Raw genomic sequence first — 23361 nt, 5'->3', positions numbered from 1 at the left:
GTGCTTATGGTCTTGGCGCCTAAAGGAAACCAATCATTTCAAAAATCAATTTCCTTTACCCAATCATGTAATGCCAAGGCATGTAACTCCCTGCTTGCGCTTTTTTCCTTTAAAAACCTTGTTCCCCTAGACAAAAGGGCCACATTCCTCTCCTGCTTCCACAGAAAGTTTGTGACCCGTGTTAGAGCATGTATACAATAAACCCTCATGTATTTGCAGCTGAGTCAATTCCTGGTGGTCTTTGGGAGTCTCACTAACTGGGCATAGCACAACAAGAACTGGCTTAAAAATTTTTATCTAATCAAGACAGATACTTATGTCTTATCCTGATTGTCAAACTTTTCATAACTTAGGAAACTGAGTTGCAACAAGGTCAATGTTTCATTTGAACATTCATGGTAAAGACTTTTAGGTGAGTACTTTAATAACTGTTCATCTAAGGTGATTTTGGCACACTAGGTATCCACAGATAGAAAAATGGAGATGTGTACAATCTCATTAATATAAAAAAATTTCAGATTTTTAATGTAAGCAAAGGTTGGAAAACTATTTATCCACGCTGATGTCAATGAAACTAGAGTGATTTGTAATACTAATAGTTTCAAGAAGAAGTTTATCTATTCCTAATTTGTTTCCTAAAGATTTTTCATTTCCTGACAAGGCTCCAGGCCTTGTAAAAGAAAACCAAAACATTACACATGAAGACTTTTCAAAATAAAATTAAGAATGTAATTAAAATTATAAATTCACCAAACATAAGTTTTATGACTTCCTGTACAATAATTTAAAGAAGTATACAGTTCACACAAACCCCACATTTTCCTTTAATTAATGTAAGTAAACTACTTTTGCCCCCAAGGGCAAAAATATCTGTATCAATCAGTTGATGGTGTAAAGGCCAACCAGAGAAACTCCATTTTGTACCAGACTTCCACCTCAGTACCTCTTAGTACAATCTGCCCTAGACTCACTCAAAATTCCAGAATGGTTGGTTCCCAGAAAACAACTGTGACTCAGTGACCCCCACCCAGAAATGTACAGCCGTGACCATTTACTTGCTATAACCGGTTTTGTTTTTGCTTCTGTAACTTGCTTTCACAGATAAGATTGTTTTGAGTTCCTTTAACTCTTTAAACTTGGCAGAACAGATCAGTTTTTGCTTGCTTACATAGATAATGAAGTCCTTCCTGTGTTTTTTTTTTGCTTTTAAAAAGCCTTTCCCCATACCCTTCTCTATGGCAAACTCAAATCTGGCTCTGAAACTGTCTTCCAGCTAGTGGGTAACGAATACATCTTTTAATTATAATTGACCCCTATCCTAGGGGTCAGAAACTCTTTATAACAATGGGATATCATGACATAATTAAATAGGTATTAATGAAAGAAAAATCAATATAGTCTAGAATAGCTTGCCCAGTGAAGTGTGTAGAAAGTTTATGGTGTAAATCTGTTGTTGGTTTTTTTCTTTTTTTCTTTTTTCAGTCTTGTGCTGGACACTTAAGAGAGTGTCACTCATCTGAGTGGCTCTCAGGCCTTCTGTGCCTGTTTCCTACCACCACTTCTCAAAGCAAATGTGTTCCTTGGGAACGTGGCTGTTTTCCAGTTGCTTAGAAAAAAAGTCCGTCATTGGAGGCGGGCCGCAGATATAGAACAGAGTCTCTGCTGAAACGTGATCTCTTATCTCTTCCTTCGTAATTCTTCCTTCTATCAAAAAACAGAAAAACCGCACATCAGGCCAGGCATGTTTGTATCATGACCAACGACAGCTGGGTGGAGGGTGCACCTGCAGCACTGTGAGCGGGTCTCTCCAGGCTCCCAGGCCTGGAACAAGCAAAGCAGAAGGCTTATCACCACTTGCTCTTTAGACAGGGACCATAAGCTTACTCACTTATCTAAATAAATAAGCAAGTAAGTAAATAAATACAGTAAGAAAGAAAGAAAAGAGAAAATTTGAAAGACAGACAGAAAGTCCTTTCAGGGTGGTAAGTTTAGCAGGTAAAGGAGCTTGCTATCAAGTCCAATGGCCTGAGCTTAATCCCTGAGACTCACAGATGGAGAGAACCAACTCCAAACATTGTCCTCTGCTCTTCATATATACCTGTACACACACACACACACACACACACACACCTGAGAGAGAGAGACAGTGACAGAGACACACATACAGGTTATTATTTAAGAATAGCTTTAGCTAGGTATGGTGGTGCAAACCTTTAACCTCAGTATTTGGAGGGTAGAGTCAGGTGGATCTTTATGAGTTCTAGGCCAGCCAAGGCTACACAGTAAGACCTTGTCTCAAAAAAACTAAAACAAACAAACAGATAACTTTAAAGATTCTTTCTAAATAGGGAAACTAATGGCATATGGAACCGATTCAACCAAAGATGTATACTTTTTTTTTATTGTATTCTATGATGATGCCAAGCCTTGTAAAAATTGTAAAAAATACACTTCTAATATAAGCAGTAGGAATCTACCTATAATACAAAATCCAACGAAGAATTTCTATATGAATTGTCTCAGTTCCCCTGGGAATGACCCTCCCAGCAGGTGACTCTAACAGTAAAATATCTCTGCTTAACCAACTGGCCTGTCTCTCCAGTAAGGCATCACTGGCCAAAATCACTTTTGAGGACTCACCTGTGATGTAAGGCTTAAGTTCTGCACTGATTTGTGTCGTCTGTTTTGTAACATGCAAACTGCAAGTAATCTTCTCAGGAAATTCATGCACTAAGTCGAGGATATCTTTCTGGAATGTCAAAGATATTGGGTCAAACTACAATTAAAAAAAAAATATATATATATATATCAAAGCATAGCTGGGTACGCCACACAGAGACAGGTGGACAGATCTCTATGAGTTCAAGACCAGTCAAGGCTGATGTCTCAAAGCCACCATCTGATACCACTATACTTCCTCCTCCTGTTTTTTGGGACAGAGTCTCAAGCTAGCCCTGCATTTGCTATGTAGCTGAGATTAGCCACAAACGCCAGATCTTCCTGCCTTAGCTTGCCAACTGCTGGGACTTCAGGTGTGACACCATGCCTGGCTCTAGTGACCTTTCTGTTCCATTACCTTCTAAATTCTATCCCACTGTGGTGATGAGATGGGCCCACAGGCCCAAAGTTTGAATACTTGGCTCCAGTTGGTGAAATTGTTTGGGAAGGATTAGGAGGTATGGCCTTGTTACAGGTGTGTCACTGGGGTGGACTTTGAGTTTCAAAAGACTCCTCCCATTCCTAGTTAGCCCTTTCTGCCTCTTGCTTGTGTCTCAAGATGTGAGCTTTCTGCTACTGCTTCAGCACCATGCCTGCCTGCTGCTGTGACAGTCATAGACCTTAACCCTCTAAAGCCAGAATTCCCACATTAAACACTTCCTTTTGCAGGTTTCCTTGGTCACAGTGTTATAGCAATAGAAAAATATCCAAGACAGCCACCAAATCTCATCTTCCCTGCTGCTTAACTGAAAACATTTTTAACTGTCCTGGGTGAAATGTGTCTGTTAATTCTCATTTGAAGTGAACTTTTGCAGAAAAATCTGAACCTACAGAAAAAAACATTTCCTATTTATTTACATGTTTATTTATTTTTATTGTCATATATTGTTTGGTGATGGGCTTTTCATTGGAGTACATCTCATGCTTTGGCCATGCTCACCTACCCTTCTCCCTTTACTCCTCTTCAGCCCCCTAGGTAGTCCCACTTCCTTCTTGTTCTACACACCTGTATGGCTTTCACGCTTTAATTAGCATACGGAGTACTGGGTGTCGTTATGGCACTTTGATACGAACTGTCTTCTGGTTGCTCGCCCCACCACACACACTTCTTTGCTCCTGTCCCGAGCTCTCATCTGTTCCCTTCAGACTCACTAGCCCCCTTTGCACCTATCTTGTAATATCACCTATTGTCTGATTACACAATTATGTACACTTGTTTGGAGTATTCTGTAAGCATATCTCCCACCTTACCTGAAACAGGAGCTCACTGGTGTTCTTCGCACTGTAGAACAGTTTTATTGTTCCTGTCTCACGGCTCCTTCCTCTGTCTGCTTGGTCTCGGTGGAGATCTGCTGAGTGGCGCAGGATGGAAAGCAGGGGGTTAATCCCAACCCCTCCAGCAATCAACACGAGGTTTCGAGGGGCATCTGTGGGCTGAGGGTCAAAGAAGAACTCTCCGCCCACTCTGACAGCCACTTCAGAATCAAGTGTGCACTGAAGCAAGAAAGAGAAGATCCTTTGGTCCTGTGCAGAGCAAGTCTCAGACCAAATGTTCTATGAAGTGAGACCACGGGCTGACCTGCCTGCGTATCAGTGTTTGGAAGATCTACACAGCTTGTTTTCATTTCTCTCAGGGTCCTGGGACTTGATTTTACTTGTTTAGCAGCTTGCTATTGTTACAACTTAGTCATTCAGAAAAGGGGACTTGCCTTAGAGATTTGCCGTTAACGTCACAGATGAGGAGCTGAGCTGACAAAAGTGGCAATAGACTCAGGGAGGGCAACCTCTGGGGTATGCATCTCTTCATTAGAGTCATGTTCCTGTGTTCTGACGCCATAAAATATGATGAGACTGCTGTCCTCAAGCTGGAAGGCCGCGGGGTCCCTCCTGACCTGGGCAGACTGAGTCAGATTAGCACTGTAGGCTTGCTTTTAAAAGCCCAGCACTGTGGTACCAGTTGTGTGTGTTCACACATCTCTCTCTAGCAGACAGAAAGGCAGGAGGAGGCTGTGCACGCAGGCTGTCTCACACCAGCCCGCCTGGGTAATGTTCCAGTACTTGGTGAGATCACTCACACAACTGCCTCCACAGAGGCCTATATTGCTCCTGATGGGGTGTTCTGGAAACCTGTGGCGACATTTCTTTTTTCACCGTCACAGTGATTTGAGGAACTTAAGTGACATTTAGAGGATAGGGCTAGATGTCCCATGTAACTGCAGGCTTCCTGGATCTGGCTCCTAGTAAACTGACGGGTAAATCGGCAGTGAGCTATTCTTCATTAGTTGTTTGGAATCAGCTACAGTGGGAATATTCAGAACACAGAACTTTTCACATACTACAAATTATGGGCTTTTTAAAATTCGGAGCACTGGAGCTGGATTACCTGCATGCCACTATTACAATGCACAGGACTGTCAGGATGACTTCTGAGTGACCCATAGGCTATTCATGTAGGCAAATGCCAGTTTGTAATGATCTGAGGCCACATTCTCAATCTGTTAGTCAAATGTTAGTCAGCCCATGCTGCCCACCCACATTGAGGGAGCATATTCTACTCTTGGTTAACCCTCTTGGAAATGACCTCAGAGGTGAGCCTTTCTAATTAATCTTGTACTCTCTTCTCCATTAAGCCCACAATTAAGATTAACATCAACAATGACTCATCTTACATATAAGCTCAGATCTAAGTTCACCTGGATTTCCCAGGATGTAAGTAGTGTGTAGACTATACTGGCTGTGTTCACTGTTCTGAAAGACCACAACCCAGGTGGCGACATGAGTGTCCTTTTGTCACCCACAGAGCAGGCCTACACCAGATACATTTATAGACCACATACTGTGCTGTTTTTAGTAAAAGTCCTCTGATTGCTTCACTCTATCTGATGGTTTTTACTCGCCAAAACATGAGTATTCAGAAATAAACATTCTTTGATTATGCCTCTCTTTCCTTCCCTTACTTCTCCTTTGTATTTCAGTTAGAGAATTGTGAATTTTGGGCGCCTTTTTTTTTTTTAAGTTTGTTTTATGCGTTTTTCCTATAATTATATATTTTGTTTCAGGATGGTTCTAGAATGGATCTGACAGGTTTAACTTAAGCACAATCATTAACCCTTTCCGAGCCTCTGGGGCAAGTGTAGAAATAGGCCAGTAGACTGGATCCCACCGGCCACCACGACACACCATAGGGTTGTGTATGAAAAGTAGTCTCTGTCACCGTGGTTCTCAGAGAAGAAACACTGTTGGGTATGTCTACGTTCTTCCTGCCTCCTTCTAAAACCAGAATCCAGAAATACATATACATGGAAACCACAGTTTTGCCTCATTGCAAGCTCCTGGCATAAGTCAACAGAGTTTAGAAGCAGTGACAGATCACATGCTTTTGGTGGGTCAAAGCCTTGGCATTCAGTCTTTGGGCATCATGTACCAGGTGAGTATGAGACATTTCCGGACAGGGACTTAATTTGAGGTTCAACGACTTATGATGACCAAACTTACAGAAAAAAAAAAAAAAATCTAAGCAATCCCTTAAATTCATAAAACAAGTCCTCTTTTGGTAAAGAACTGTTAAATGAATGGAAAGCTGTTCCTTGGGGAAAAACACCTGAACTGACCTATTTTAAATATGTTGGAGAGTGTTAGGTGATAAAGTGTGCTTTTGACAGAAAAGGCAGCATGGGAGCTGCTGGTTCAGAAGAACGTAACTCCAGGCATGGCTGCACTGGCTACCGCACTGCTTTAAAAAAGCTCCTTCCTTTCAAGCCCTGAAAGGAGAAGCTAAAGCATCCCAGGCTCTGCCCCTTGCTGCAGCCCTGCTCACCGCATAGCAAGTTTCTCTTCAGTCCTGTGAGAGGAGAGACTCTGAGAATGAGAAAGGATCATTTTCTTTGATGCCTCTTCCAGGTGTGCGCAGCAATAATGACAAAGAGAGCCATTTGCCCATTGTTTTTAGAAAAACAATTTTTTTTTTTTTGCCCATTGTTTTTAGAAACGTGAGAATAAAAAGCTACCTTTGTCTTCTGTTTACAAACAGAAACTGCTGGTGAAGCATGAACACATCAAATCACTGCCCTAACATGCAAGCAGGTAAAAGGACCTGTCTTCCAAAGAGACCACTGTATTAAATTTGAATACAGATTTTCTACGTTTCCACAGCAAGTGGAGCAGAACGGTGCAGCCATCTGAAGATGACTTTAAGCACTTTTATCCCATGTCAACTGAGCAGCCTGCTGCCATTAGACACATTTCCACTGTGTTGGCTGTTCATGCTGACATGAGAAACAGGGACTCCCTTTGTAAACTTTGTAAATCCTCAAAGCAGCAAAGTGACCTGGAAGCCCTGCCTGAGGAGTTCCAGGAGCCCCAGATCTCCCTGTCATAAAGGTGTTTCCAGCCTCTGTAACTGTCACAAAGGTCATCTTCAGCCCCTCCATAGGCTTCTTCCCACATTATGCTAATTTTAGGTGAAAGGTCTGAACAAAACCCCACCAATCCCTGAGCTCCTCCAAGTTTAGAACTTGAAATCCACCCAAGTGGATTTCACCAATCCTTGCCCTGGAAAGCTCTACTCCCCCACCCCCAAACCTAAATAAAGGCAGTGTCTGTTGGGTTTCCTGCTGTATTCTCCCCAGAGCCGAGGCAGGGCCAACCCTGTATTCATCCTTCTACACCCTGGAAACTCTCAATAAATCTCTTATATTTGTTGCCTGGTGTGACTCATCACAAGAAGCCAAGAAGCAATGTACAGAAGAGAAGAAGTGAAGAAATAGAGCAGGACTCTAATAGGCTCTTGAGTGCCTCAGCTCAGCTGGGGATACCCTCCCCTAGGAGCTGCAATGCCTCTGGCTGAGGAGGCTTCCTCTCAGAGCTGTGTGGTTCCAGGGCTCCCATGCCTCAGGATGCCTTCCACCTCAGAGCTGTGTGGTTCCTGGGCTCCTGAGTCTCAAGACAACCTTCCATCTGAGCAGGCAGGACAACACACAGCCCTAACAGCTCAGGAGGGAAGGAGCCTCCTGAAAATGGCTGCAGGACAACTCTGAATTCATAATGGCTGGTGGCAACTCCCACTGGGCAGAGCAGAATAGGCAGTGGGCACTGTATGTATCCCACTGTGTATGGCTACAGTCTGCGTTTCCCTGCTGGTTAACGACAGTCAACATGTTATTTCCTGCCTGCCCAGCTGTAGGCTATCTGTAATTCTGTTAATGGTCTTTTGCAGAAAAGCTTTTCTCTTAATGAACTCTAATCTATTTTATTTTCCTTTTATAGTTCTCCCTCTTAGTGCCACGTATATCTCTTTCTCTACTTCCAAGTTCCAAATGTTTCCAGTGTTTTCAACTAGAACTTTTAGTTTCATGTTTCACATCTATATCTACAAGCCATTTTAACTCTGAAGTAAACTATGAGATTTAGGTCCAATGTTTATGTGTGCCTTACTTAAATGTACAGTTGTTTCTATGCTATTTGCTGAAAAAGCTATTCTTTCTCCACCCATTTCTTTGGCACCTTTGTTCAAATTGAAATGGCCATACACGTCAGTCTCTTTCTGAACTCTTTATGTGTCTCCTGTTATCAATACTGTACCTTTCTGATTATTATCATTTTGCTTTGCACCTAAAATTTTAAGGGAATTTTCTTTTTGTTGTCCTTGCTGGTTTAAGACAGGGCTCACTGAGTAGACCGGGCTAGCTCTGAACTACAAACCTCCAGCTGAGATTACAGGTGTGTGCCACCCAGACCTTCCTATTCTGTGCTTTTTCAGAATTGTTCTAGTTATTTGAGTTCTTCTCTCCCTACATATACTGGGAGGATGGGTATTGGCACAAGACACCCCAAGACCATGTTCTCAGCACAAAGGAGATTGATTTGTTCCAGAGGGACAAAGGGCAGGGAATATGAGACAAGACAGAAGATAGAGGACTACGGAGAAAGAAAAGGGAACAAGGGAGAAGGGGGAGGATTATTTGTGCTAAAAAAAAAAAAAAAAAAAAGGCGGTTTATAAAGGGGAAAGGGGAAACCCTGTGTTAGGTGTTTAATTTTAATTGGGCATGTTAATTAGGTGAGCCAAAGGGGGCTTTTGATTGCTGACTTCAATAGTTTGATAGCTGAACCTTGGTAGTTAGCCTTAGAAAGAAAAAGGAAATGGCCAAATAAGGGACTAGACATTGGTGGCTAGCTTTAGGAAAGTAATCTAACCAAGAAAGAGGGAACGAGGGAAGGGCAAATCCTGCCAGAGCTCTGTCTGCCGTGCCCAGGCTAATTAGAGCCCTTCATAACTCTAAAGTCACTTGTCTGTATCTGTAAAAAGTTATGATTTTGTTGTATGTTACAACAAATCATCAATCAATTTAAGGGGAACCGCTTTCCTTGTGCTGAGTCTCCCAATCCAGGAAAACTGTATACCTTGATTCCTTTCATGAGACTGTGATGGACAATTTTTGTTTGTTTTTCTTGAAGATCCACATGAAACTTAGTCTTATACTAGGTGACGGACCAAGAAAGTGACTGAATTTCCAAGTTTTCACTGCACAAAAGGTCTCTTCAGCCACAGGGCATGTTACTTTCTACAAATATGGCACGTCTGTGATTCTTTGTTTAGCTCTTCTAACCAAGCCAACCTGTAGCCTCTAAATTCAACCTTTTCCTAGCTGTTTTGTAGAACAATGCTACATGCATACCCTATCAAGCATTTTTGCTCGCACTCTGGCTCTGCTACTATTAGCTTCACTCCTCTCCTTTCATGTGGTTCCTATTCAAATAAGAATTCTCTGCCACCTTTAAAAACACAGTGATGAGACTAAAATTAATTTTTGTTTTCTGTTCTTTTTTTTTTTGTTGACTATCAATGATTCTCAGGAAAAGAATGAAACAATGTTTGGTTTCTGGGTACACTTTAGTAAAGGAGATAAGAAAACCTGTAGGAAAATACAAAAGACACAGTATGGTAAGGAAGAAGAGGGAAACAAAAGAAGGGTAAATACTGAAGTTCATTTTTTTTCCTGGCTTTCTAGCAGGTAATGGTGGCTGGCGTATGCAGGAATGGAGCTGAGCCTGTGATACAGCACCAGTTACAAGCAATAATTAGATCTGGGTCCTCTCAGAACCTCTCATGTGAAGAGCCCTCCCCCCCCCCATGACAGACTGGAACACCACAGATTCAGCTTTACTGACCTCTGAACACTATCAGTAAATGCAGATGGTTTCCCTCCAAATACTAGACACAAGTTCCTTCCTTTAGGATAGTCACAGTAAGATTATTTACATAACAAAGTTAATTTTCAAACACTCATATAGAATGCTTGGTAAAACAAAAATATTTCCAGTCCTTTTAAAACCTAACTCACCAACAAGGTTCTGTTTCTCGACCTTCTTGGGGAGCTCAGGGTAAGTTTGCACCCTACATAGCCAACACCAAGTGTGTATGGGTCAGACTGATCCAAGACTGTCTCAGAGACCCTGATGAAAGGACAAAGAACTGCGGTCTATGTCCTTGTCCAGGAATGGACTTGGCAAGGCAAGTCTGAGGCTGGAGTCAGTGCCTCAAAGAAGTCAAGGTGGTAGTTTTGGGGAGCCTGACTCTTCCCCCTTGGCTATGGTTATCAATCTGTAGGCAGCTATGTCTGAGGCATCCTGTGTTCTTTTTGCCAGCATTGTCTGACTGAGCTCTCTGCTGACCTTGGACATCTTCCTCTTGCAATTAGTATATTCAATGCTGTACTTCCAAGTAAACTTGCTTGGCGTAAGTTTATTTCTCATCCCTGATCCTCCCATTTGACACCCTGCCATTCAGGACCCTCATTTCTGGCAGGTCCGGGTTACAAGTGAACCAAATGAGTGGGATACAGATTTAATCGGAGGCAGAGCTACTCAGATCTCCAAATATAAAAGGTAGTTGAGGGTCTGCAGAGATGGCTCAGCAGTTCAGAGCACTTGTCATCCTCACAGAGGACTCAGGTTCGGTTCTCAGCACCCACATGGTGACTCACAACCATGGGTGACTCCAGTCGCAGAGAATCTGATACCTCTTCCAACCATTTTTTAAAAAAGATTTATTTATTTATTATATATACAATGTTCTGTCTGCAGGTACACCTACATATCAGAAGCGACACTAGATCTCATTATAGATGGTTATGAGCCACCATGTGGTTGCTGGGAATTGAACTCAGGACCTCGGGAAGAGCAGTCATCACTCTTAACCTCTGAGCCATCTCTCCAGCCCCTCCTTTTCCAACCTTTGAGGAAAATAGACATACACATGGTGCACAAACCAACATGCAGGTAAAACACCCATACACATACAAATAAACACATCTAAAGTTATTTTTTCAAGGTAATTGCTTACCTTATTGTGAACCCAGAGAGCAGGAGGGTGGTTTGTGTATTTCACTGCCAATTCTATTATTCTCTCTCGCTCTAACAGTTGGGGACTGGAGCAAATTGAAAACCCACCAACCACTGAGACTCCTGGGATGAAGAAATCAACCCTAAAAGGACAAACAAACCATCACTGTTGCAATAACTTAAACAACTGTCAGCAGCAGGCAACAAATAAAACTGAAACATTTTAGTTAGACTAAGAAATAGATAAACTGCTCAACTAATAAAAGAGAAACAACCATAACCAATCTTAAAAAAAGAAAAGGAATTTTTCAGGAATTTTATGAAAAATTGGTATGCTAAAATTTAGTTAATTTAAATGAACTACACAAATTACTAAAAAATCATAACCTATCAATGTCACAAGAAGAAACAGAAACACCTGGGGCTGGAGAAATAGTTTGGCAGTTAAGAGCACTGTGTGTTCTTCCAGCTGGACCTGGGTTCAATTCCTAGCACCCACATGGCAACTCAAAACTGTCTGTAATTCCAGTTCCAGGGGATCTGACACCCTCACAGACATACATGCAGATAGAATACCAATGTACATTTAATAAAAAATAACTAAATTATTTAAAAAAATAGAAACACCTGATCAGATCTACATAAACTCAAAGAAGTGAATTAATAAACCTCACAATAAGAATTCTGGTTCAGGCAGCATCATTGGTGAGCTGTATCACACACCTAAAGTAGAATTAATACCAACCCTTCAAAAACTACCCCAAACAGAAGAAAAAAACACTTTGGAACTTACTCCAATGAAGCTGATATTATCCTGATAATCAAAGACTCTGAATGAAAACTATAGATCAAAATCCATTTAATGAAGACAGAAAAATCCTAAGAATATAAAGCTGGCTTAAGATCTGACCTCATTAGTTTTGTTTTTTTTTTTTAATTTAAATCAACTTGAGTATGAGGTTCAATGAGAAACTTTTCTCAAAAATATAAGGTACCAAGTGTGGTGGTGCACGCAGATCTGAGTTTGAGGCCAAGGCCCTTCTTTCAGCCACTCTATGTACTGCAGTAAAACAGAGACTGATTTTTAGAAACAAGTGATTGCCCGGCACCACAACCAGAGCAGATCAGGTGACTGCAATGTGTTCTATTACTGAGCCTGTCTGCAGACATAACTGTTCAGCTGTGGTTCCACAGATCAGCACTTTGCTTTGTTTGAAGCTGGCCTATGAAAATCGGTTTCAGATAGGACAGAGGGAACCATGGGTTCCAACCAAGAAAAGAATCACGTTGTCCATGCCATAACAGAAATTACACGGAATTCCTCTCTCTGGGTGGGGAATACCCAGCCACAGAAGTCCTTTACAGAAGAACTTTACAGAAGAAAATGTAACACCTGACGGCACCTTCATACACACACACACACACACACACACACACACACACACACACACACACAGTATGTAAACTCATATATACTTGGTCATGGGAAACACCACTCACCACTGGCCAGCTTTAAAGGAAAAGTCTTTATCAGCAACAAGCAAGCGGAGGCTCTTCACTGATGGAGACTGGTAGGTGATTTCACACACCTTAGCAGCTGCCACGACCTGAAGCAGAGAGGTCTATGGTCTAGAAACGTGGTTTTGAAAAATTGTCCAAGGCAAAGCACACACTACTTTGCTCTGCCCTCCACTGGGTGAGAAACCGAGACTTACTGCAATGCTATTTTATTCTGAATACAAAAATCATCCCTTACATGGACTATGTAACCAGCTCCATCTGGGCACTAGGCTAGGCACCCTGAAGAGTTGTGGGTGGGATGCCCTCAGCCACTCTGCCTGGCCTCTGAAGTCTCCTTCAGTAGCGGGCCAGGTAAGGTCCCAGTTGCTTCTGAATAAGAAGTCCATGTCACCCTAACAGCAGCGGTCACAGAAAGCATCCAGCACCTTTTTAAGAGCAAAGAAACAGAAAACTGCGTTTGTATGCATAAGCTTCCTTCTTGCCTTTTGTTTTTTGAGTCAGGGTCTCACTATGTAGCCCTGGCTGGCCTGGTACTAAGGAGAATAGGCTGGCCTTGAACTCACTCGACCCCGCCTCCTGAGTGCTGATTAAGGTGTGTACCATCATGGTTGACTCATGTACTTACTTTATAATTTATTAAATTTTTCCAAAATATTAAACAGTACATGACCTTAGTACAAGAACAAAGCCCTTTCCTACTAGGAGTTTGGGGAAGCACTACTCTTGATGATGCATTTGCTTTCTGAAAACTTTCAAACCGAGTGACTTGGGAACTATTCAGTGAAGGGTAATCTATGCTTCAGTACGAATCAAATGTAAACATATCCCCACTTTCTTTATTCCATCTATGTTCTGAACGTCTCTTTCTCCATTATTCTGAAAGTAGAAGACAGACATGACTCCTTTCAACTTCCTTCTGTTCCTGGGCAGGAGCTGATCAAACCCTCAATGGAGGGTGCCCAACCAGGGCCCCAGGGATACTCTGGAACTTCCCATTCTGATGCTAGCTTAGTCTGGCCTTTTCTTCAATAGGACTCCCCAGGTCTTTGTTCTTGTTGCTCTTAACCACAGGAACCTGGCTTCTGCTCTCCTCAAACTACTTCTTCCCAGGCTGGTAGAAGTCCTAAAACTCACACTCAGTGTCCAGCATCAGCAAACCCTCCCAGGGCATACTTCACCATCCCAGCCTCTGAATTTGCTGAGCTTCACCCCCAGGAATTCTCCTTGGCTGGGAGAGCTGACATGGTCCTCTTTAGGGCCTCTCCTAAGCTCTGACCTGGTGCTTTCTTCCTTCTCCCACTTCCTCAATGCAAGCATTCCTTGCCCGAGGCCCTCACCCTCTGTCCACTCCTTTTCTGCTACTTAAGGCTTACAATGACACTCCCTGTGAGTAAGGATAGCCAGTCCCTAAGGTACTTTTCTTCTAGATACATACAAGGTACTGGGTTCAATGTTTTAAGTACATTAATTTATTTCAGTGATATTGATAATATCTCAAGCCAATATTATTATTCTTCCCCTTGCTGGCAAAAAAAAAAAAAAAAAAAAAGTTTCCATATTTGCTCAAGAAAACTGCCTTAGCAATGCTGAGCCAGGTTCGAATCAAGGCCACACTAGCACTTAACCCTCTGACAGCTGTCCCCGGTAGTAAAGTCTCTTGCATGCAGTGCAGATCCTACCACAAACTTGGTCAATTCCAAGTATCTGGGCGTGGGAGAAGGAACTGGGACGCACAGGAGAAACCTACTCCAGCCTCATACCCCTGCAACACCAGCTTCTTCCACTATTGAGAGTCAATCCTTGACTCTATTGGGCTCAACAAGGTCAAGTCCATTTTCAGGTGATATAAAATCACAAACGTTCTTTCGCTCTTTCTAGTATTTTGTCTCTAACACATCCAAGTTCCATGGACTCAGCTCATATACATATATGAATTTTCTTTTTTTTTCCTTCTCTGGCCTTCAATTGTCCTAAGAATTTTCTTCTCTTCACTTTCATCACTACTTTAGCTTCCTTTTGGGTCAATTCACTTTATCCTCTAGCTCAAAGACATCCTAAGCCTTCTATCACTCAGCTAGGAGACGAAAAGAAGCAGATATCCTCAGGAACCCTTCCAGCGTGAGGTCCTCCTGGACTCCAGCATTAGCGTTTCCACTTAACATGGCCAACCCTCATTCTGCAGTCTCCAAGGGGAGATGTTCTATCAAGTAAAGAGCAGAAGGTGAGGTCATAAAGAACTGGTCCAGTTCTGCTACAACTCAGCATGAGGATCTGTGTAGCCCAAGCTCAAGCCTCTGCTCTGAGGGAAGACCCTCTGGAAGGGACTGATACCACATAATGTTTGGGTGCTGGCCCTAGAAGTCATCTAGTTTCTTCAGTTCCTCCCATCTCCTCTCACTTCTCGTTATGTTTGGGAGAATAAAAATTATAAATAAAGGGGAAAAGGGAGTTAGAATTTTCCCCTGAAGATAGCAATACTATCAGAACCAGGTACTCTGCTTTCAATTGTAATAGCAGCAGCCTTTCTTGTCCTAAACTGGGATCATAACAGCCTCCCAATAGTCCCAATACTTCTGCCTGATAAGATCCTGAAATGGCGACTCTAATTCAAACACTGGTTACTGTTACCTACAGGGCAAATCTCAGCACTTTGGTGAGTCATGTTTGACTGGACACAGCAAGCCTGATTTGCTTACATCCTTCCAGAGATGCTATTTGGTGATGAAATGACTTACTATCTGGATCTTTGGACAAAGTTTATCTATCCTCCTCCACATACCACAAAAAGAGTACACATAAGCATATGATATAAACCATTGTTTCTTTACAACTGACAGGACTTTACTTTCATAAAGAAAGCATTAACAAGCTTCACATTTACACTATCAGCACTTTTTGTGTGTTGAAAAACGTGTTTTCAGATTCAGTGGGAAAAGTCTACTTTCTTATTCTTATATGCCTATAAATTTAACTCTGCTGAATTAGCTTTACATACTTCTCAAAAAAAAAAAAAAAACTTAAAATAGAATCAACAATCACCTTTAGTACCAAAGCAATTCTCTACAGTAGAATTAAGTTTTAAAAGTAAGACCTAAATAATATATATGTTAAAGTATCTCCTTGTATTAAAGCATAAAATGAAACTATGCTGACAATACAATTTCTAATCATGTTTGTAGAAGTGCATACAAACAGGTTTTTTTTCTTGGCTTATACAGAGACTTAAAATACTAAGCTAAATACACCTGAAATAACTCAAAAAGTAAAAGCAAATATGCACTGTGTGTTTTAAGGGGAAACAAGGCTACTCACTGAGATAAATGGTGAGGCTCCTCTATTGCCCAGTCCTCAGCACCTTTCAGGTGGCAGGTTAGCTTTCTATAGCCTGAGTGTGACTGACAGTCTGCAGGGGCAGGGCAATGGGCTTGTCCACCTTCCTGTCTCAGATGTTAGTGCTGCTTTGATGAGCTAGCAGGTGCTTCTAAAGTGGGACGAACAAGGACTTTGAGACATGATGGCAAAAACAAAAAGAAAAAAGGTAAGCCATTCTTAACATGTAGGCTCTACAAGTTCGCTTTCCTACAGCATGCTTCAGTGAACCTGTGAGGAGGGGGCCTGGTCTCGGCTGTGTTCCCTCACTGAAACAGGCAGCTCACGGCAAACTTGGTGGAAAACCTTAGTACTGCTTAGCCACTGCTTTCTAATTCGTTACCATATACCCTGTTCAGGAGGTTCCAGAACAGGAAAATAAAATTTCTCTGACTGTCCCTCATGGGGACCAGTCTCACCTAATGCCTCTCCTATAAGCCAGTCACGAGTATGCAAGCTGCTCAACCAGGAAAACCCACCATGCCCCAAAGATACCAACCTCCCGTCGGAGGACACTTGCAGTTCTCTCCAAATGATCAGTTTTCCTTTTGGATTTCATTATGCTTTTTAAAAGAAGGTAAAATTAGGTAATTAAGCATTATCCTTATAATAATAAAACTAGCTTCCCCTGCACCCCAACCAAAAAAAAAAAAAAAAAAAAAATTCAAAGCTATGGAAAAAACAATTAATTGTGGATTCTACAAAATACTGCAACTCTGCGAGTGCTAAGCTGCACACTCAATGGAGTTTCCAATCTGACGGCATGCTCACTGAGGCCAGCATGCTGACTCTCTTTAGCCTGAAGGCCCTCCCAAACCATGGGCAGAGCAGGTCCCTGAGAAGCAACCCACATGACACCAGAGGCTGACAACCCACCTGGTTAGGGTGAAGTGACGTAAAGTGCTGGCTGTCAATCTCCACAAAGCAGTCTGAGCGCAGATGGCTCCCACGGGACCACGAGACAGCCAAGGAATCACGACATGGGCCATGGTGCTTCGTGGGCAAAGGTAACTGAAATTTAAAACCATTTTCAGAGAAAGTAGAAAAACGCCAGACTATGTTAGGGGCAGATGAAAAAGAGCTTGTGGGCTGGAGATGATGATTTGGTGGTTAAGAACACTGGCTGCTTTTTAGAGGACCAGGGCTCAACTCTTAGTACCCACATGGCAGCTCACAACTATCTGCAACTCCAGTTCTGGGGGATCTGATGCCCTCTTCTGATCTTTGCAGGTACCAACACATGGTGCACAGACACAGACACAGGCAAAAACACCTATACACATAAACACAAAGCACCCACCCACAAGGACAGCTTAAAGATTTTCCAAAGTGGACATACTGAGGCCTGTACCTGTACACAGAAACAGCACTCTTAACAGCCACTTTTCAAGACGGACCGATTTCTAACATTATAGGTTATTTTGTTTATCTTGCCACCCTATGTAGCTGGTATCAAAGAATATATGCTCGGTGGAGTCTACCTGCTTTCATGTGATTTGCTACCTGCAGCCTATGACTGGATATTGCTGCATGTAAGTGAAATGCGCCGTCATCGCTGTTATTTATAGTGCGCGAATGCTGTCCCTGTAGGTGCCGGACACTTCCTATGTTACACTTTAATAAAAATGCGATAAAACAAAACAGAAGGAGTCTCAACACTCTACTTTTGTTTTCTGTTTGGGCTTATGAGATAAGCTTACTAAGCGGCCAGGCCTTGAATTCACTGTGTACCCTAAGCTGGCCCCACACTTGGGCTCCTCCTGCCTTGTCCTGGGATTATAAGCATGTGCCAGCACGCCCAGCATCACTTGATATCTTAATTGCATGATCAGGTGGGAGGATCTGTGAACATGTCTTCCCAAAGCATTTTAGAAGGCGCTATATAAACTGACTATGGTAAGTTAAGTGTTAGGAGAATATTTTCCTTCAATGGAAACCACTAAGGGATCAATATGAAGCAGGCGCTCGTCTAACCTTTGGCAGTGCAGGTTTGAAGAAAGCTTCCAAAGCCACAGCTCCCTAGAGTAGTCTTCATTCAGATAGACAGAGTTCTTATCACAGTACAGTTTGACAATGTTGAGAATCAACATGCTACGGCTAGGCATCTCCAGTAAGTGAAAGAGGTATAAGGTCTCTGCTACCTCACGCAAGACTGATAAGGTAGCTTTTCCCCTTTAAATGTGCCAACCAAAAACAATGTGTTAGTCACTGAAAGTGAGCAAGCAGAACTTACTTTAGAAACCCATGGAATTCTGGGAGTGCTCAGCTGGCTGATACAGTATTTTGGTTCCAGCACTACACTACGACCTCTGGATTCACACCAGCTGAAACACAGAGTTTTCCATATACTGAAATTCCCACAAAGATCCTACAATAGCAGAGACAATAAATTGATAAGTACAAAGACAGAAAACAGAAAAAGCCCCATCAAGCCTTACTTGCCAAAAAGCTTTCTAATATAAAGCTAGCTAGCTTCTGTAACTTCAGGTTTTAAGATTCACCAAAAAATTGTTTTTGATGAGTCTGAATTGTTTTCTAAGAGATCAGGACTTGTTGGTATAGCTAAGCTAGTACAGCATGTATCTAGCATGTAAAAGATAGAAGGTTCAACCACCATTACTAGTAAAAAGAAATGTTTTAAAAATTTATTTTATTATTTAAATCTTTTTATGCTATTATTTTATATGTATGAATGTTTGCCTTCATGTATGTGTGTGCCTGTTACCTATGGAGGTCAGAGGAGTTGAATTCCCTGGGACTGGTGTTACAGACAGATGTGAGTCTCCATGTGGGTGCTGGAAATCAAATCTAGGTCCCTGAGCAGGCCAACAAGTGCTTTTGACCACTGTGCCAATTCTCCTGCTCCATTTTTTTCATTATTACCGTTTTATGTGCACGGGTATTTTCCCTTCAAGTACATCTGTGCACCATATGCATGCCTAGTGCCCTCAGAGGCCAGAAAAAGGTGGCCTGGAACTGAAGCTATGGACATAACTAGCTTCAACATAGGTGCTAGGAATTTAACTTGGGTCCTCAAGCAGCCAGTGCTCTTAACTGATGACCCATCTCTTCAGCCCACTCCTTTTACCAAGAACTAAAGTTCACATACATAATTTGTTCCCGGGCTTTGGAGACAGCCAGGCGCTTCATTATGGCCCAGGTATATAATCTTGGGCAGGCTGCCCAGTCTCTTAATCTGGGTTAAAGATGAATAAAATGTAGTTTTGAACCCCAGATCAACAGACTTACACTTAGGCATAGGTGGCCCACGAAAAGCAACAATAATTAAAATATGGCTAGAACTCGTGCCCCTCTTGCAGATCTTGGTCCTCTACAACACAATCAGGGTATCTGGAAGTGGCTGGGGCGAGACAGGCGGCCATGTACCTGAGAGCAGGAACTGTAACAGGCCAGGCATCAGTCAGAGCTCAAGGCCGCCTGAAACGCAACCCCCGGGGCGCTGTGTGCCGAGGAGGGCCGGAGAGGACGCTGGGTGGCTCCCTGAGCCTCAGTGACGAGGCGACCCTCTCTCTTGAGGGCCGCAGCCTGCAACCAACTCCTCCAAGGTTCTCCGGAGTCAGCGACGAGGACGCATGACAAACTCATTTACCGCCCGGCCCCAACCGCTCCGGGCCCCAGAGTGACGTAGCGGGCGTGTGAAGAAGCCCCTCACACTATTGGTCGTTGCCACCGAGTAGGCGGAGACCTGCGCAACCCCGCTGCGCAGGAAGCGCGATCTTGCCGCTGATTAGACTATCTCCTTGGCGACCGCCACCGGGTCACCCATTTGGCCGCGGCGGCCGAGGTTGCGTCATCACCTGTGCGCCCGGAAGTGGTTGTCCCTGCTCCAGGGCGCCCGCGAAACCCCGGCCTACCCCGCACGGGCGGAGTTAGGCAGGCTGATGCGGTGCCGATCGGGTGGTCATGGCGGTATTTCACGACGAGGTGGAGATCGAGGACTTTCAATACGACGAGGACTCGGAGACGTATTTCTACCCCTGCCCCTGTGGGGATAACTTCGCCATCACCAAGGTAATTTTAGGGCCGGCCGGCGACTTCTGGAGCCTGCGCGTTTCGCTTCCGGTGTCCCTGGGAAGGCTTAGTCACCCACGTGTTCTTCTGAACCCCCGCCCCTGAAGTTGTTACCTAAGCTGTCATGGGAACGCAGAATGGTTAAGGGCGCACTTCTCCGTAGCCTCACCCTTAAAATCTGTTTCTGGGAACTTCTTTGGAGAAGGGAACTCGATTTTGTACCCCAGAATTTTGGAGGCGACCGAACCAGACTATTTCCTCAGTTTTCCTAGGTGACACTTGGGGAAAGTTGTTTGTGCTGTTATCCAACCCAGGGCTTGCACCTAGCCGTGGGAGAGCTTCGTGGGAGGATGACGAAAGGGAAGCTGTGCTGACCACCTGTTGTTTGATTTCGTTGTAGGAAGATCTGGAGAATGGAGAAGATGTGGCAACGTGTCCTAGCTGCTCTCTCATTATAAAAGTGATTTATGACAAAGTAAGGGAGGCATTGAAGGGGGCGGGTGTCGGGAGGTAATGACAGAGGCCTAAAGTAGCCTGTCTAATATAAAAGTGAAGAAGGGTGTTGTTGTGTGTGTGTGTGTGTGTGTGTGTGTGTTTTGTTGTTTGATTTTTGAGATGGGGTCTTTATGTAGCCCTGCCTGTACTGGAACTCGTTATGTAGATCAGGCTGTCCTTGAATTCGCTGAGATCCTTCTGCTTTTGCATTTAAGAGCTGGGATTAAGGGTGTGTGTGTGCTACCACACCCAGAAGAGTGTTTTTTAACCCTGTGCTAGATGAAGGGCTGTTTTTAAAAAGCTTTAAAAAACGTCAGTAAGTAGCTGTATGATACTCTTGTTTAAGTTTAAACGTTGTGTTCACTTTGGAAAGGGCAATAAAGAAATTGCTTTGTAAGGAAAATTGATGACTTAATCAGGAATGAAAAATTCTCATGGAGATTATTTTAACTGATGTTCTTTCTTTTGTATTTAATATTTAGTTAAGTTTGTTCAGAGCTCCAGGACATTTTAAAAAAGATTGCATTTTATTGCTTCCCTGGTTTATGTATAGAATCTACATTATCTTGTTTGAGATAATCCTCCTAGTTGCAATTTTACAGTTTCATGTTAAATTCATGTTCCTTTGTTTCCAATAAGGATAACCCTAGAAAAGGGGTAAATGCTTTTACTTCCCACCCAAAGTTCAGTTAGTGCTTTGGAGTCAAAAGTAAAAAATTTTACATGTTAAGGATGAATTCTAAAATGAGTATAGGGTAAATTGGAGCAAAGCACAGAGCTTCATGGGAGAAGCAGGCTTTCATTTGTACAATAATGTAGAAAGGTAATGATCCATTCTTGGACTAAAATGGCCTATGGAACAAAGAAATAACGAGGACAGACTAGAGAGGCTGACTCCAGAACCACACCGTAGGAGATGTGCAGTAACTGGGGTGGTTATTCCTTTTGTTGTCCGTTTTGAAGAGGGTATATATTGGAATGACCAGACATTGAGCTGATTAATGCAAAACCTTAAAAGATGTGACATGTTTATTTCTGGGAATTGTTTGCTCCCCGCAAACAGATGTTTATAAGATACTGCTAATTAAACAATGAATTCAGGGTGCTTTTAGATTCTAGTTCTAGTGCTGATGCCAGCTCTTTGTGCAAAAATGAAGTGCTTTTAGGGCTCAAGAGATGGCATAGTGGTTAAGAGCTTCCAGAAAGGACTGGAGTTCCATTTATACCACCGACAATGGTGGCTCACAGCCATCTGTCATGCCAGCCGTACAGAATCTGATGCCCTCTTCTTGCCTCCACGGGCACCACACATACATGGGGTATGTACATACATATAAGTAAAAATAAAAAGAACTCTTTAAAACGCTTCCTTGTCTCCAGTTGCGTTGACTGGGATAGCTGCTAGTATCTTTCGGGTACATCAAGGGTGCTGCTAACATCTTAGGGCATACAGTCCATTTCTGGACAATAGTTAATTTTTGGTACATAAAGTCTTAAACTTTTTAAATTTGTTGGAATTTTTATAATAGTAGAAGTGGATTTTCCCCTAAATTTCACATGTTAATTTTTCATTGCTAGCAATAAAAAAAGAGAGAGAGAGAAATGACAGTAGTGAAAAAACTAATAGCTGAATTCTGAAAGTGATGTTAATGCATTTGTGGACAAAAACCTGGTGGCCAATAGCATTTCTTCTTCTGTTTTAGGATCAGTTTATGTGCGGAGAAACAGTCCCAGCACCTTCAACCAACAAAGAGCTAGTAAAATGTTGAAGAAGCCCTCAGGGATCCAAATCCTGAAGAGCCCAGGTGGATGGATGAGTGCAGTGACCTACCTCTTCCATGGCTTGCTCTTCTATGGGTATGGATATTCACCAGCCACTGAATTCACCTGGAAAAAGTGAGCCTGTGACATACCAGGCCTGGATTTCATGCTTGCATGGCATTGGAAGGATTCCTAATTGTCCATCTGAATTTAAGGAAGAGCCTTATAAACTGGTGCCTCTTCTTTCCCTTGGTTGCATCATTTGAATATCTTAAAACTAACTCATTTTTTGAAAACAACATCATCCACCTCAATCCTGGGGGTCCTTATTTTGTTTTAAAGATTTGTTATTTCTAATTATGTGTATGTATACATTTGTGTGTGGGTCTGTGCATGTAAGTACAATTGCCCAAGAAGGCCAGAGACACTGGATCCTGTGGAACAGGAGTCACAGGGAAGCCACCAGATATGGGTGCTGGGACTCACAGTTGGTCCTCTGAAGCATTAGGAGTTTCTAACCTCTGGACCATCTCTCCAGCAGCCTGTGATGGGAGCTTTTAAAAGAATACATTTTGCTGGGCAGTGATGGTGCATGCTTTTAATCCCAGCACATGGGAGGAAGAAGCTGCTTGGTGTAGAGAGTGAGTTTCTGGACAGCCAGGGCTACACAGAGAAACCTGTCTCAAAAAAAAAGTAAATAAATAAATAAATGCATAGACAAATGAATAAATTAAGAAATTGCATTTTGATGTAGTTTCTGAGATGGTTCAGATGAGGTCTTTCCTGGTAATGTAAGGGAATCTGTGCTTTCCCGATGCTGCACTCCTGGCTTCTTCACCAGCCAGCTACCTTGGCCTTGCTGTGATTGCACTGTTCGTGTTCTCAGTCGTTTCTGTTATTCTTCAAGCACAGAGTTCAGTCATGGTATTGTATTGTGAGGCCACAGTTTTTTGCAGTTAGTGAACAAGGAAGGAAAGTATAAAGTGAAATGGTAAGAGAAACAGCTCCTGCTGCTCTGTGCATCCCATATGTCCCAACAGGATAAAAAGAAACAGCCAAAGGAAGAAAAACTGGCAGCAGTGAGAAGAGTGTGGTCTGCCAGCTTGGCAAATGAAAGTACATGA

The 23361-nt window shown here is 42.7% G+C and overlaps 2 protein-coding genes across 5 annotated transcripts; one reads left to right on the top strand and one right to left on the bottom strand.

Annotated features, from left to right (window-relative positions):
- Nucleotides 1-279: 279 nt before the first annotated feature.
- Oxnad1 (oxidoreductase NAD binding domain containing 1) lies at nt 280-19844 on the bottom strand. Of its 4 annotated transcripts, XM_055612326.1 has the most exons (9): nt 19337-19729; nt 18183-18317; nt 16826-16960; nt 16449-16512; nt 12560-12666; nt 11061-11202; nt 3970-4212; nt 2641-2749; nt 280-1704 (listed from the first exon to the last, which is right to left on the bottom strand). In XM_055612326.1, exons 3-9 carry the CDS (start codon nt 16936-16938, stop codon nt 1550-1552), a joined length of 933 nt encoding a protein of 310 aa, XP_055468301.1. In that variant the 5' UTR covers nt 16939-16960; nt 18183-18317; nt 19337-19729; the 3' UTR covers nt 280-1549. The 4 variants fall into 4 exon arrangements, with proteins under 4 accessions (XP_055468301.1, XP_055468302.1, XP_055468300.1 ...); XM_055612327.1 differs by lacking the exons at nt 18183-18317; nt 19337-19729 and adding an exon at nt 19768-19844; XM_055612325.1 differs by lacking the exon at nt 18183-18317.
- On the top strand, nt 19781-22967 carry Dph3 (diphthamide biosynthesis 3). Its single transcript, XM_055612329.1, has 3 exons — nt 19781-19981; nt 20382-20456; nt 22180-22967. The coding sequence occupies exons 1-3, from the start codon at nt 19874-19876 to the stop codon at nt 22243-22245; spliced, it is 249 nt and encodes an 82-aa protein (XP_055468304.1). The 5' UTR covers nt 19781-19873; the 3' UTR covers nt 22246-22967.
- The last annotated feature ends 394 nt before the right edge of the window (nt 22968-23361 follow it).

This window comes from Psammomys obesus, unplaced genomic scaffold (genome assembly GCF_907164565.1).
Source record: "Psammomys obesus unplaced genomic scaffold, mPsaObe1.curated_primary_1811, whole genome shotgun sequence".
Classification (NCBI taxonomy): domain Eukaryota; kingdom Metazoa; phylum Chordata; class Mammalia; order Rodentia; family Muridae; genus Psammomys; species Psammomys obesus.
Note: the sequence above shows the minus strand (reverse complement) of the source record. Positions and strands in the feature narration are given on the sequence as shown.